The sequence below is a fragment of the Ipomoea nil genome, unplaced genomic scaffold, assembly GCF_001879475.1.
Source record: "Ipomoea nil cultivar Tokyo-kokei standard unplaced genomic scaffold, Asagao_1.1 scaffold1474, whole genome shotgun sequence".
Taxonomy (NCBI): domain Eukaryota; kingdom Viridiplantae; phylum Streptophyta; class Magnoliopsida; order Solanales; family Convolvulaceae; genus Ipomoea; species Ipomoea nil.
Window position 1 is genome coordinate 956139 of NW_017617902.1, and position 12857 is coordinate 968995.

General features: G+C 30.3%; 1 protein-coding gene across 1 annotated transcript; it reads left to right on the forward strand.

Annotated features, from left to right (window-relative positions):
- The first annotated feature begins 2734 nt into the window (after positions 1–2734).
- Positions 2735–3434, forward strand: LOC109188718 (kynurenine formamidase-like). The gene is made up of 2 exons (XM_019339347.1): positions 2735–3199; positions 3283–3434. Exons 1-2 carry the CDS (start codon positions 2812–2814, stop codon positions 3399–3401), a joined length of 507 nt encoding a protein of 168 aa, XP_019194892.1. The 5' UTR covers positions 2735–2811; the 3' UTR covers positions 3402–3434.
- The last annotated feature ends 9423 nt before the right edge of the window (positions 3435–12857 follow it).

The following is a 12857-nucleotide window of genomic DNA, read 5'->3' on the forward strand; positions in this document are numbered from 1 at the left end:
TGAAAAGAATATGTATCATTACTCAAAAGATAAAACATATCATTAAATTACAATATAAACTATAATTTATTATGTGTCGTATATATGGTTCGTGGAATACATTGAAAGTTGAATGTCATTTTATGAAGTAGATATATTCCTCTGTTTGGTTCATTTTTTAAGGCAAGTAATAAAATCCACGAAATTAGCTATTCCCTTTGTAATAGGAATAGTCATTTCCAAAATTCCCTTGGTATTAGCTCCTAGTCTATTACAAATAATTCTTTTTTAGTAAAAATAAATAACTATTTTTTTATTATTTCAAAAACACCCTTATAAACCCTTTATATAAATACATATGTTTTCAATTCAAGCATTCTTCAAGCTCTTATAATTAATTTGTTGACTTCCCATCATCATTAAGACACGATAATATAATTTCTATGTTTCTTCTTTGTTTTTGTTTTTTTTTTTAAGTTTCATATATGTGTGTGTATGTATATATAGTTTCTATTTTATTTTTTTCTTACCCCAAAGACTGTCCCCAGGCTCTAAGGGGCCCCCATACTCCGACCCGACAGAGCATGTGGGAGGATGTAAATCACGGTGACTCAATGGGTTAGTAGGCAGGGCCAAATGCCGGTGCGCACAAAGAATCTGCCCACTTTGGACATAATTCTCACACTGTCGCCGTCGAGGTTCGAACCTTGATCTCTTACCCCAAATACTGCACACTAAATCATTGAGTTAAGTCCATGCGGGTATTTCTATTTTTTTCTAGTTCCATACGTTGGTGTGTGTTTGTGTATAATTTATGTGTTTTATTTTGAATAGGATATATTAGTTTGGTCCAACCAAACACAAGAATATGATTTTTCTATATATAGCTTCATATTTATTCCCATTTTAAATTAAACAGTAGAATTGTATTTTCTATTACTTTGTTATTACATTTCTATTAGAATTCTATTCTATTTTCTTTATTTTTATTCTTTGAATCAAACGCCATGTTTGTATTTTCAAGATGGTACCAACTTTGATCAACTATTGCTATCTTAGTTTAAAAAAAAAAAAAAAAAAAAAAAAAAAAAAAAAAAAAACCTCGATGATCCCTAAATTTTTTCACATAATAAAGTTCAGTCCAAAATGTCTTTACTTTTACCAAATTCAGCCATTTTTTCATGTGAAACCATTTAAAAATCTACTATACTAATAAGAGCCCAAGAGCGTTAGGCCTATAATAGATAGAAAAAATGGCGGTCAAGTTTTTTAATCAAATGAATGGCTCAGATTGATCAGATTTTAATTTTTTTCTTAAGATTTACTAATTCATCCTTAATGAATATGATTATCCGTTAACTTTTCCGTTAAATATTATCTTTTCCGTTAATTTCTATTAGTTCACCGTTAACTTATTTATTGATTTCAATAAGAAAGGTCTTAAGTTCGAAGTTCGAACCCCATCCCAATCAAAGTTGGCATATTTAGTACTCTATTTTACTTTTATTAAATTAAATAATAATTTAGTAGTTACAACAAAAAATAATACATATGCATTTCGATCTTTAATTTAGAATTATGTATCTACAATGTTTTTATTCAAAAAAATTATTCATTATCAATAAATTAAATAAGAGAAATAATTTCATTAGTTATATTGTCTTTATTTTTCTGCAATACAAAAATTCTTTACATTCAAATTCTTCAATTGATTATATTCGCTACATTGTCCCTACAATGTCTTTATTTAAAAAAAATATTCATTATCAATAAATTAATTAAGAGAAATAATTTTATTATATTATATTGTCTTTATTTTTCTCCAATGTAAAAATTCTTTACATTTAAATTCATCAATTGATTATATTCACTACATTGTCTATTATATTTTTTGTGCACTATTTTTTTAATTAAATATCAAAGTTATAATACAAAATAATGTTATATATTTATTTACCAAGTATTTTATTAATACCATGAAAAAATTAAGAAAAATATAATTAATAAAGCCAATCTATTAACTACTTGAGGATTTTTTTTTGACAAAGAGAGTATTCAAATCACACAACAAATTGAAGTGAGAACTATCTCGTAATGTCCTTGTTTGACAATCAGTAGTTAGCGGTTAGCGTTAGCGTTAGCGGATTATATTAGCTGATTTGACCAGTGAATTATATCAACGGTTGGTAAAAAAATATTTGAAAAAATTAGCTTTTTAGATTAACATGTAAAATGACCTAAGAGTATACATATAATAATAATAATAATAATAATAATAACAATAATAATAATAATAATAATAATTGTTTTAAAAAATAAAACATAATAAAAAAATATAATTAAGCCAATCATATTAATGAGGGTGAATCAACGATTTGGTCCCTCACTTATTCGCGACTTGTCAATGTTACCCCTGAATCACGTATTCATCAATTTAGTCCCCGAAAATAAATGTTTTTCGTCAAATAAGTCCCTCGGGCCTTTTTCCGTCATGTCTCAGGCGATACCTCCGATTTGCCCTGGGCATTTTCGTCATTTCACGCATTCTTCTTCATTAACTCTGACCAAACTTCGCCGGAGAAGCTCAAGCTCGCCGGAGGGAGCTTCATCTCTTCCGCCGGCAAACCAAGTCGACGCCGGAAATGCAGTGATGCTCCGTCTCTCTTCTCTCTCGATAAAAGCTGAGCAACAACCAAACAAATCCCTATCTACCTCTGGTCTCTCCCTTCTTCTCTCGGCTAACTCACGTACATGCTTATCTAAAAGAAGTGGAAAGAGTCAAAGAACTTTGTTTCTGGTATTGAATTGAAGCTCATAGTTTTGGCGATAAAGATGAGAACTTTAGCTATCTTGCTGCTATTTTCTGCACTATTTAGGGCATTTGCATCATCTGACGATGCATACCCTTCTGGGTATGGAGACGAACCGGGTATCTGTCTGGGTTCTAGCGGCAAATTACAGCAGAGAGAAGCTTATGAAGGGGAAATCTTTGACATCACGCATCCGTACACTCCTAACACGCCGGTGGGGGATTCTGCTGATGGCGCAGGACAAATTCTGAGTCTTTTGATGAGCATGAAAAATGGGTCTGATTACAACTTGTCGGAGATGAGATTGTGTGTTCATGCTGGCACTCATGTTGATGCGCCGGGGCACATGTACGATAATTACTTTGATCAGGGATTTGATGTTGATACTCTTGACCTTAAAGTTCTCAATGGTATGTATGTACTACTGGAATTCCTTCCATCACTGCTTTGATTGCAGTTTGCTTTGTATTTATTTGGAATGGTTTATTGACAGGCCCTGCATTGGTAGTGGATGTTCCAAGGGACAAGAACATAACTGGTAAACTTTCTCAAGAATTTAATGTCTTAATTTTCTGTCTCCATGGATGTTTAATTTGTTTGAGTAGTATATGAAACAAGATTCTCCAAGCATATTGAACTAATCAAAGTTTCCGGCGTCGACTTAGCTTGGCTTGCCGGCGAAAGAGATGAAGCTCCCTCCGGCAAGCTTGAGCTTCTCCGGCGAAGTTTGGTCAGAGTTAATGAAGAAGAAGGCGTGAAATGACGAAAATGCCCAGGGGAAATCGCAGGTATCGCCTGAGACATAACAGAAAAAAAAAAGGCCTGAGGGACTTATTTGACGAAAAACATTTATTTTCGGGGACTAAATTGATGAATACGTGATTCAGGGGCAATATTGACAAGTCACGAATAAGTGAGGGACCAAATCGTTGATTCACCCTACCTATTAATTACTTGGGGGATTTATTTACAAAAAGAGTATTCAAATTACACAACAAATTGAAGTGGAAAACTACCTCACAAATCACAATGTCCTTGTTTGACAATCAACAATTAGCTCTTCAATATTAGTATATATTTAAAATTTTATGCCCTAATTTTTATTTGCTCTCCCTTATGTCCCGTATTTGGTTTCAACCATACCTATACAATTATTTTATTGACAATTATAATCAATCTTGACTATATTATCTTGCCTTTGTAGCGGGAATCGAACCCGCATCGTTAGCTTGGAAGGCTAGGGGTTATAGTCGACGTCGATTCAGTATTTTGAGCATCTCTAATTCAAAACCGAGCATGAAACTTTGGTTTCATTCGGCTCCTTTATGGAAATGAGTAAATTACGAGATCTATGATCTGAACAAAATTCTTAAAAAATTCTACCCATAACATCTACGTCAGCTTTTGGTCTGAATACAGACAAAACGAAATAGCTTTCTAGATGATCCCTCTAGAATAAGGGTGATTATAACAACAATCTTTCTAGAGTACTTATTTAAAAAAAAAACATTGGGCATTATCCCAATCGCGTAATGCGCGTAAAAAACTAGTATTTTTAATAAAGTTTTGTTAATTCGAAAAAGTCAAAGATCGAGAATTAAAAGTAAAATTGTTATGATAGTGATTTGCAGAAACAAAATTGGAATTAATTATAAGGGAAAATAGTGTCAATTTATATTGTGCACCACGGCGCACATAGCAATGTACGTCAAGGCACAAAACGTGCGTGTTTCATGCTGACGTCATACTGACATCACTCCATCCATCCAAATAGACCAACTCTTATTATGTGTATTCAGTTAAAATTTTATGTGTATTGTGTTATGAGTTTATGTGTATTCAGTTAAGAGTTTATATGTATTATGTTAACCAAACCCATTATGTGTATTCAGTTAAAAGTTTATGTGTATTGTGTTATGAGTTTATGTGTATTATGTATTATGTTAGATTATGTGTATTCTATTATGAGTTTATGTGTATTCTATTATGAGTTTATGTGCATTCGAAACAAGGGAATTTTTTTATAACAACTTAACAAAACGACGTCGCTTTAGGAGGCGTGGGGCGCACTGTGCTATGTGCGCCCTGGTGTACGGTATAACGATTGGAAAATAGTTTAATAGGCCATTGAACCTTACCTAAAAAGTTAATTAGGTCCTTAAACTTTTTAAAGTTGTAATTAAATCTATTAACATCTCATTTTAATATATTAAAGTCCAAAATTAATTAATAACATGCTATTACAAATCACTAAGATTTCAGTCAATATTTCAGCTAACTCCAACAATATTTTCGACAACAAATTGATCGACGACTACAGATAAGTTGCCGATCGATTTTAAATTAACGGATAAGGCAAGTGGGTTGCCGCTTCTGTGACCTATGGGTATCTCTATCTTTTCTCTTCATTAAAAAAAAAATAAAAATAAAAAAATATTATAATGGAAGGGAATATTATACTCAACCACTCTTGGCTTCAAGCTCTCGGAAGGTACTATTTTGAAAGACATAAATCGAGTTATATAAACATTTTTCAGATTCTGAAGAAGAAACCCAACAAATTCACCTAACCTTATATTCCTTCACACCAAATTCTCTCCCTCTCTTGGGAACCCAAAAATCAGTATTACACTCTAACCCATTTCAATATGTTTTATTCCCCTCCTACTCTTCACATTCTTTCCCACCAAAACAATTCACTCATTATAAAATTCAAAAATGCCTCTCACCTTACAAACTTACAATTACCATTATTTATTACTTACCTCCGAATTTAAGAAGAAAAATCATCTATATTACTGAATTCACTACTGGAAATTATGGAATTTCCGACCACCCAAAAATGATCTTAAATCAAGTCGAAAGTCTTGTTCCGGTCACTTTTAGTATCCGGAAAAACTTTTGTTGTTATTTCCGACCACTTTTTGATATCAACTTAATTTAAAATCACTTTCAGATAGTCGGAAATTTCATAATTTTCAGTAGTGATTACTTGTAAATTAGCTGACCTCATTCTATATGTATCTAATAAAAAAAAAACACGTCAAATATCTACTATCTACTATCTACTATACTAATAAAAGCCCAAGAGAGTTAGGCCTATAATGGGTAGAAAAAATGGTGGTCAAATTTTTTAATTAAATGAATGGCTCAGATTGATCAGATTTTATTTTTTCCTTAAGATTTCCTAATTTATCCTTAATGAATATGATTATCCGTTAAATTTTCCGTTAAATATTATCTTTTCCGTTAAATATTATCTTTTCCTTTACCTTCTATTAGTTTACCGTTAACTTACTCATTGATTTCAATAAAATGGTCTTAGGTTCGAACCCATCCCAATCAAAGTTAGCATAATTAGTACTCTATTTTACTCTTATTAAATTATAAATAATAATAATTTAGTAGCTACAACAAAAACTAATACATATGCATTTCTTTAATTTAGAATTATGTGTCTGCAATGTCTTTTTTCAAAAAAAAATTATTCATTATCAATAATTAAATAAGAGAAATTATTTCATTAGTTATATTGTATTTATTTTTCTCCAAAATAAAAATTCTTTACATTCAAATTCATCAATTGATTATATTCGCTACATTGTCTATTATCTTTTTTGTGCACTATTTTTTAATTAAATATCAAAGTTATAACACAAAATAATGCTATATATTTATTTACCAAGTATTTTATTAATACCATGAAAAAATTTAAAAAAATATATAATTTATAAAGCCAATCATATTAACTACTTGAGGGATTTGTTGACAAAGAGAGTATTCAAATCACACAACAAATTGAAGTGAGAACTACCTCACAATGTCCTTGTTTGACAATCAGCAGTTAGCAGTTAGCGTTAAGCGGATTATATTAGCGAATTTGACCAGCGAATTATATCAACGGTTTGTAAAAAGATATTTGAAAAAATTAGCCGTTTAGATTAACATGTAAAATGACATAAGGATTTACATATATTTAATAATAATAATAATAATAATAATAATAATAATGATAATAATAATAATAATAATAATAATAATGATAATAATTGTTTTAAAAAAATAAAAATAAAAATAAAAAATATATAATTAAGCCAATCATATTAACTACTTGGAGGATTTATTGACAAAAAGAGTATTCAAATTACAAAACAAAATTGAAGTGGGAAACTATCTCGCAATGTCCTTATTTGCCAATCAGCAGCTAGCTCTTCAATATTAATATATATTTAATATTTTATGCCCTAATTTTTATTTGGTCTCCCTTCTGTCCCGTATTTAGTTTCAACCATACCTATACAATTATTTTATTGACAATTATAATCAGTCTTAACTATATATATTATCTTGCATTTGTAAACTTAGAATCGCCTATGTAAATACGCAAATTTAACATTCAATTATCTATGCATGAACAATTTCAATATAATCTTGTCTTGATATACTTTAAAGTATTTATTAAAAAAAAAACATTGGACATTATCCTAATCGCGCAATACGCATAAAAAACTAGTTAACTAATAAGGAGTGATATCTCTAACATGTAAAAGTCCCGCACCATTACACATCCATCTAATTGGTAATAAAATTAATCAATTTACAACTGATTAATAATCCTGAAATATTTATAGCAAACTATATGTTTACACCATTTACTCATTTAGAACAAAAATTTACATCGTTTCCAAATTGAGAAATGTACCAATAAATATTATTTTTGTTTGTTTTTTTTTTTTTCTTCTAATTTTTCATTTCTCTCAATATTAAATACAAAAGTAACTTTAACAGGTTAAAAAAGTATAAACGAACAGATACTACCGTGTAATAGAGTCAGTAACTTTAAAAAAAAAAAATGAAAGTAATACTCTTTGGCAAATTATACTGTAGACCATTATTCACACTAATAAATGTTTATATTTAACATACTTAAAATTCATTTTTAATATATTGTAAGTTCATTTGTAGGTAGTATACTAAAATAAACTTTCAAAAAATAACATATATATATATATATATATATATATATATATAATAACATTCAAGATGAGTTTGGTACTTTGGTTCATGTGTTTACACATTAGAAATGTGTTTAGTGGACAATTTTTTAAATCACAAGTTTTGATTACCCCGTCAATTAAAAATGGAGAGCTAATTAACCAGCGGCCCATTGTCTTTGGTGGCAATTTCAAATTTAGTCTCAGACTATTATTTTTGCCATTTAACATCTTAGACTATTATTTTTTGGACACTTTTAGTCATTCTCATGACTTTTCTTATTTTTATCAAGGACATTTTTGTCTTTTCATATTTTTTTTTTGTTATTTTTCCGATTTCAATCTATTTAATTGGTTTAGGACTTTACTAAAAACCGGTTGAAAAATATGATTACTTAAAATCAGAGGTTACCTAAAGTCCTAAATTAATTAAACCAGTTGAAACCAGAAAAATAACGAAAGAAAAATATGAAAAGATAAAAATGTCCTTACTATAATAAAAAAAAAATCATGAGAAGAACTAAAAGTGTCCAAAAAATAATAGTATGAGATGTTAAATGACAAAAACGATAGTCTATGACTAAATTTAGAATTTTCACCAAAGACAAAGGACCTCTGGTGGTATTACCTTTTAAAAATAAGTATCATTCCATCTTATTGATAATTTAATTTTCAAGTTTGGATTAACACTTTTAGATTTTTATTTTGATTTTTTTTGTTCATATTGATGCTTTAGATGTCATTGTATTATGATCAATTGTCTTGATTTTTAGTGTTTATATTTTTAAAACATTTATTTCCATTATAGTGTCATACAAACATGTAAAATACTTTCACAAAAAATCTATTAACATTACCAAGAATTTGATTCTCATTCCAATTCTCATGTGCGAATCAAACACAACCTCAGTATATATATATATATATATATATATATATATATATATATATATATATATTAAAAATGAATATACATTGTAATAGTACAATTGCCCAATAGTTATGTTGTGGAACCGTGTTCACCATACGCATGGTGAACACGAGATAGATCCATAATTTCTAAGTTGTAGATCTATAATTATTATGGATCTACCCAGCATAGAAATTATGAATCTCCATAATTTCTATATTGTAAATTCATAATTTCTATACTATACTTTAGATTTATAATTTCTACAACATAGAAATTATGAATCTACAACATAAAAATTATGAATCTATCTTTGTGTTCATCATATGTATGCTGAACACGTTTCCACAACCACAATGACTATAGTATATGATACTCTATGGTGTAATGATTGCTTTTTGTTTGGATCTTTTTGAAATCTCTTGGGCCTGATAAAAATCTTGAATTTTGACAAGCCCTGGTAAAACTACACATGTTGATGTCAATTGTAATACCATGGACGAAGGCTTATATTGCATTGTAAATTTTAATACAAAAATTATGTATCTTCAGTTAACACATTTTATACTTACAGTTAACAGTTTTTGTTCATGTAAATAAATAACTTGATAATTAGTTATACATAATATGATAGTTACAAATACAGAAACTATAAACTGCATATTCAAAATGTGTCAACTATGGATACAAAATTTGAATATTATTTTTGGACCAAGATCTACAATAAACCCGGTCCATGATAGCATTAATATAAAGAAAAAAAAAATACTATAGAGCTCATCCAGCAATATGAGAAATTTCTCTTATATAAAAGACTTAATACTTCTTCAATAAAAAACAAAGCAAATCATGAAATAATAGTAAAATGTTGACCTTTTTTTTATTTGGAAACATATGTTCTCACTATGCAACTCTCGCTGAACAAGTAGAAGAGGTTGAAAAAAAAAATCACTGTAACACTAATGTTCAGTCATCACATCACAAAAGATAAATGGAAATATTTGGTAATTAGTAAATAACTATTAGTGGATTGTGTTAGTGAGTTTAACAAGCTAAGGTTATTAGTTAATTGTCAAAAGATGTTTGGTAAATTAGTGTTAATTGTTAGCTGATAGTTGATCACATGTAAAAATGACTTTTAAAGGTATAATTTATTTTATCACAAAGTTTATGGAAAAAGCTAATTTGAACAACTTTTAAAATGTTTGCATTTTAGAACAATAAGCTAACTATTACAAAAAATTCATTAATCAAGCATTCATATTGTCTATTTAACCAAATTAAATAGCTAATAGTGATCAAACAAATCTGTCAATTTTAACTTATTTAACGATTACTAGTTTAACTTGGTTAATCAATTGATAAACTATCTAGCAAAGGAAAACAAAGCATCTGTATTCGAACTTCAAATAATATTTAACGAGGGTTGTCTTTGCTTCCCTCCTACTCCACATACGCAAACATTCATCTAATGGAGATAGGAGTATAGACTACATATCACTTGTCAAAGTTCAATGTAATTTACCTTTTAATTTCCTGATATGAGAGCATCCACAATTGTAGATATTATGGAGAGATTTCAGCAATAATTCTCTCAAACTAAAAATAATATTGATGTGGGGGAGTATTAATTAAGGAAGAATGTTTATGTAAAATAAGAAATAATGTTAGAAAATGAAGAAGAAAGAAAAAAAAAAAGAAACATCAGGCTGCTGTGCAGCAGCCCGCCCTAGAGCGCGTCAGGCGCGCCGTTCACAGTTCCTTTTTTTATTTTATATTTTTTTGCTTTTGTTTTTTTTATTTTGATTTTTTTATTTTTTATTTTCCTCCCTTCCCCACATTCTCTCTCCTAATCACTCTTACATTATCCCCATATTCTTCCCAACTAATGTGGATGCTCTGATAAGCATTATCTTCCATGTGAAAGGCCAACCTCATATCAAGAAAACTTAAGCCTTGCTATAAACAGACTCAGCACCCTGGACAGGTTCAACTGGTCACTACTCGCACGGGTTTAACTCACTGGTTCAGTAGACAGTATTCAAGAAAAAAGACTAAGGTTTGAACCTCGACAGTAATGACATTTGACCCTGTCTGCTAAGTCATTATTAAGCCACCATGATATACATCCTTCTAAATATTTGATCTGTCAGGCCGAAGTATGGAGATCCTTGGAGTTGGAGATTCAAACTTTTGGGAGAAGGTTCAACTAGTTGGAACAAGGACCCAAGATTTCTACCCTTATTGGGTGATAATAAACATATAAACAAGATAAAATTCAAGAGGGATCATTACTGACCAGTAGGCAGGGCAGATAATAAAGGCATATAGATAATAGACAAGCTGCAATAACAGATGAAAGCACTTAATAACTACCTTAACAGTAACATTTGTATGTGTAATTATAGGAACTAAGAAGTCACGTTTCATGCTGGGATTCCAAGAAACATCTCACAGTTCAACTGGAAAACAACAATTAGAAAAACCAAGAGGAATGCAAGCTCATAGCTATACAACAAAATATTGGTAATCTATGCCCATATTTTGTCATCACCTCCAAACAAAATATGAACGATTTTTTTTTTTTTTTTTTTTAAAGAATGGTGATTATCCAAATTTAATTTATGCTGGCAGGCTGTAATAGGTGTATCTATATTAACATACCTTTGGTGATTTTATCCTGATTCCATTTTTATCCCAAAAATGACCTTCCAAAATTAGTACATACAAAATTTAACAGAGTTAATATGGTATCATAGAGTATCATGCCGGACTCCAAATTAAAAAGTATGTTCAAATTAGTAGTTGTATTAAAAGCGCAGCTGGTAAGAGGAAAAAAAAAAAAAAAAACTATGGCCCTGCTTGGTAAAATAGTTAGTCTATAGGTTAATTTTGACTTATTTAACTAGTATTAGTGTTTGACTTGGTTAAAAAAATCAATATAAATGTTTGATTTAGTTTTTTTTTAACTCCAAAATGTTAAAATTTAAAAAGTAATTAGCTTTTTGAGAAAAGAAATTATACCAAACAGCTATCAGCTAATTTACCAAACACTTTACTACAATCAGCTAATATTATCAATTAATTAACCCAATCAACTAACAGCTAACGGTCATTTATCAAACGGGCCTATAACAACCTTTCTTGAACTATGACAAATTTCCCTACAATCGTTATGCCATGGAACCGTGTTCACCATGGTCCCAACGGTAGCGGTGCACCGTTATCTTCGACTTTTCTTCTTCATTTTCACATTTCGCGATTTCACTTCCTCTTCGCGCAAGTTTCTTCAACATTCATAAATTATGAATGTGCACGCATGGATTTATGAATATGCAATTATGAAATTATGAATTTTCTTTTATGAGATTATGAATTTTCTCTGTACTTGTGCAGTTGATAGTTTCTGTATTTGTAGTTATCATATTATGTGTTAGCAATTATCAAGTTATTTGTTTACATGTACAAAAATTATTAAATATAGGTACATAATATGCTAACGGAGATACAAAATTTTTGTATTAGAGTTTACCGTGCAATATGAGCCCTGATCTATGGTATAACAATCGACTATTGGAAGATATTTTCTTGCCCAATTTTTTCTTTGGCCCACTAATAGACTAGCCTAGGAGATTAGGGAAAACGCAAATTATGCCCTGGAAACGTGTTCATGGTGAACACGGGTCCAAACGGTGTCGTTTTTACGGAATTTTTTGTTAGTTAATGTGCTGTTAACGGCACGCGTTTGTTCAAATTATGAATTTTCTAATTTCATAATATGGTGAACACGGGTCCAAACGGTGTCGTTTTTACAGGAATTTTTTTTTTAGTTAAGGGCTTTGTCTTGCTAAAGATTTCGGCGTGACCAACCTTGTGGCAGAAGTGGATTCTCTGGCTATTACACAAGTGCTTAACAAGAATGTTGGTTCATCCCAAGAAACAGATACTCTGGTGGCAGATTGCAGAACTCTCATGCAACACTTCCCCGTGTGTGAGCTCTCCCATGTGCTTCGAAAAGGGAACCAATGTGCTGACTTCCTTGCCAACCTGAGGCAAAACGCGCCGTGGGGGACTACTGTTCTAACTCATGCTCCGGATGACCTCCACTCGTTGATGGTTCGTGACGCGAACAGCGTCGCGACAAGAAGAATAGCTTAACTCTCT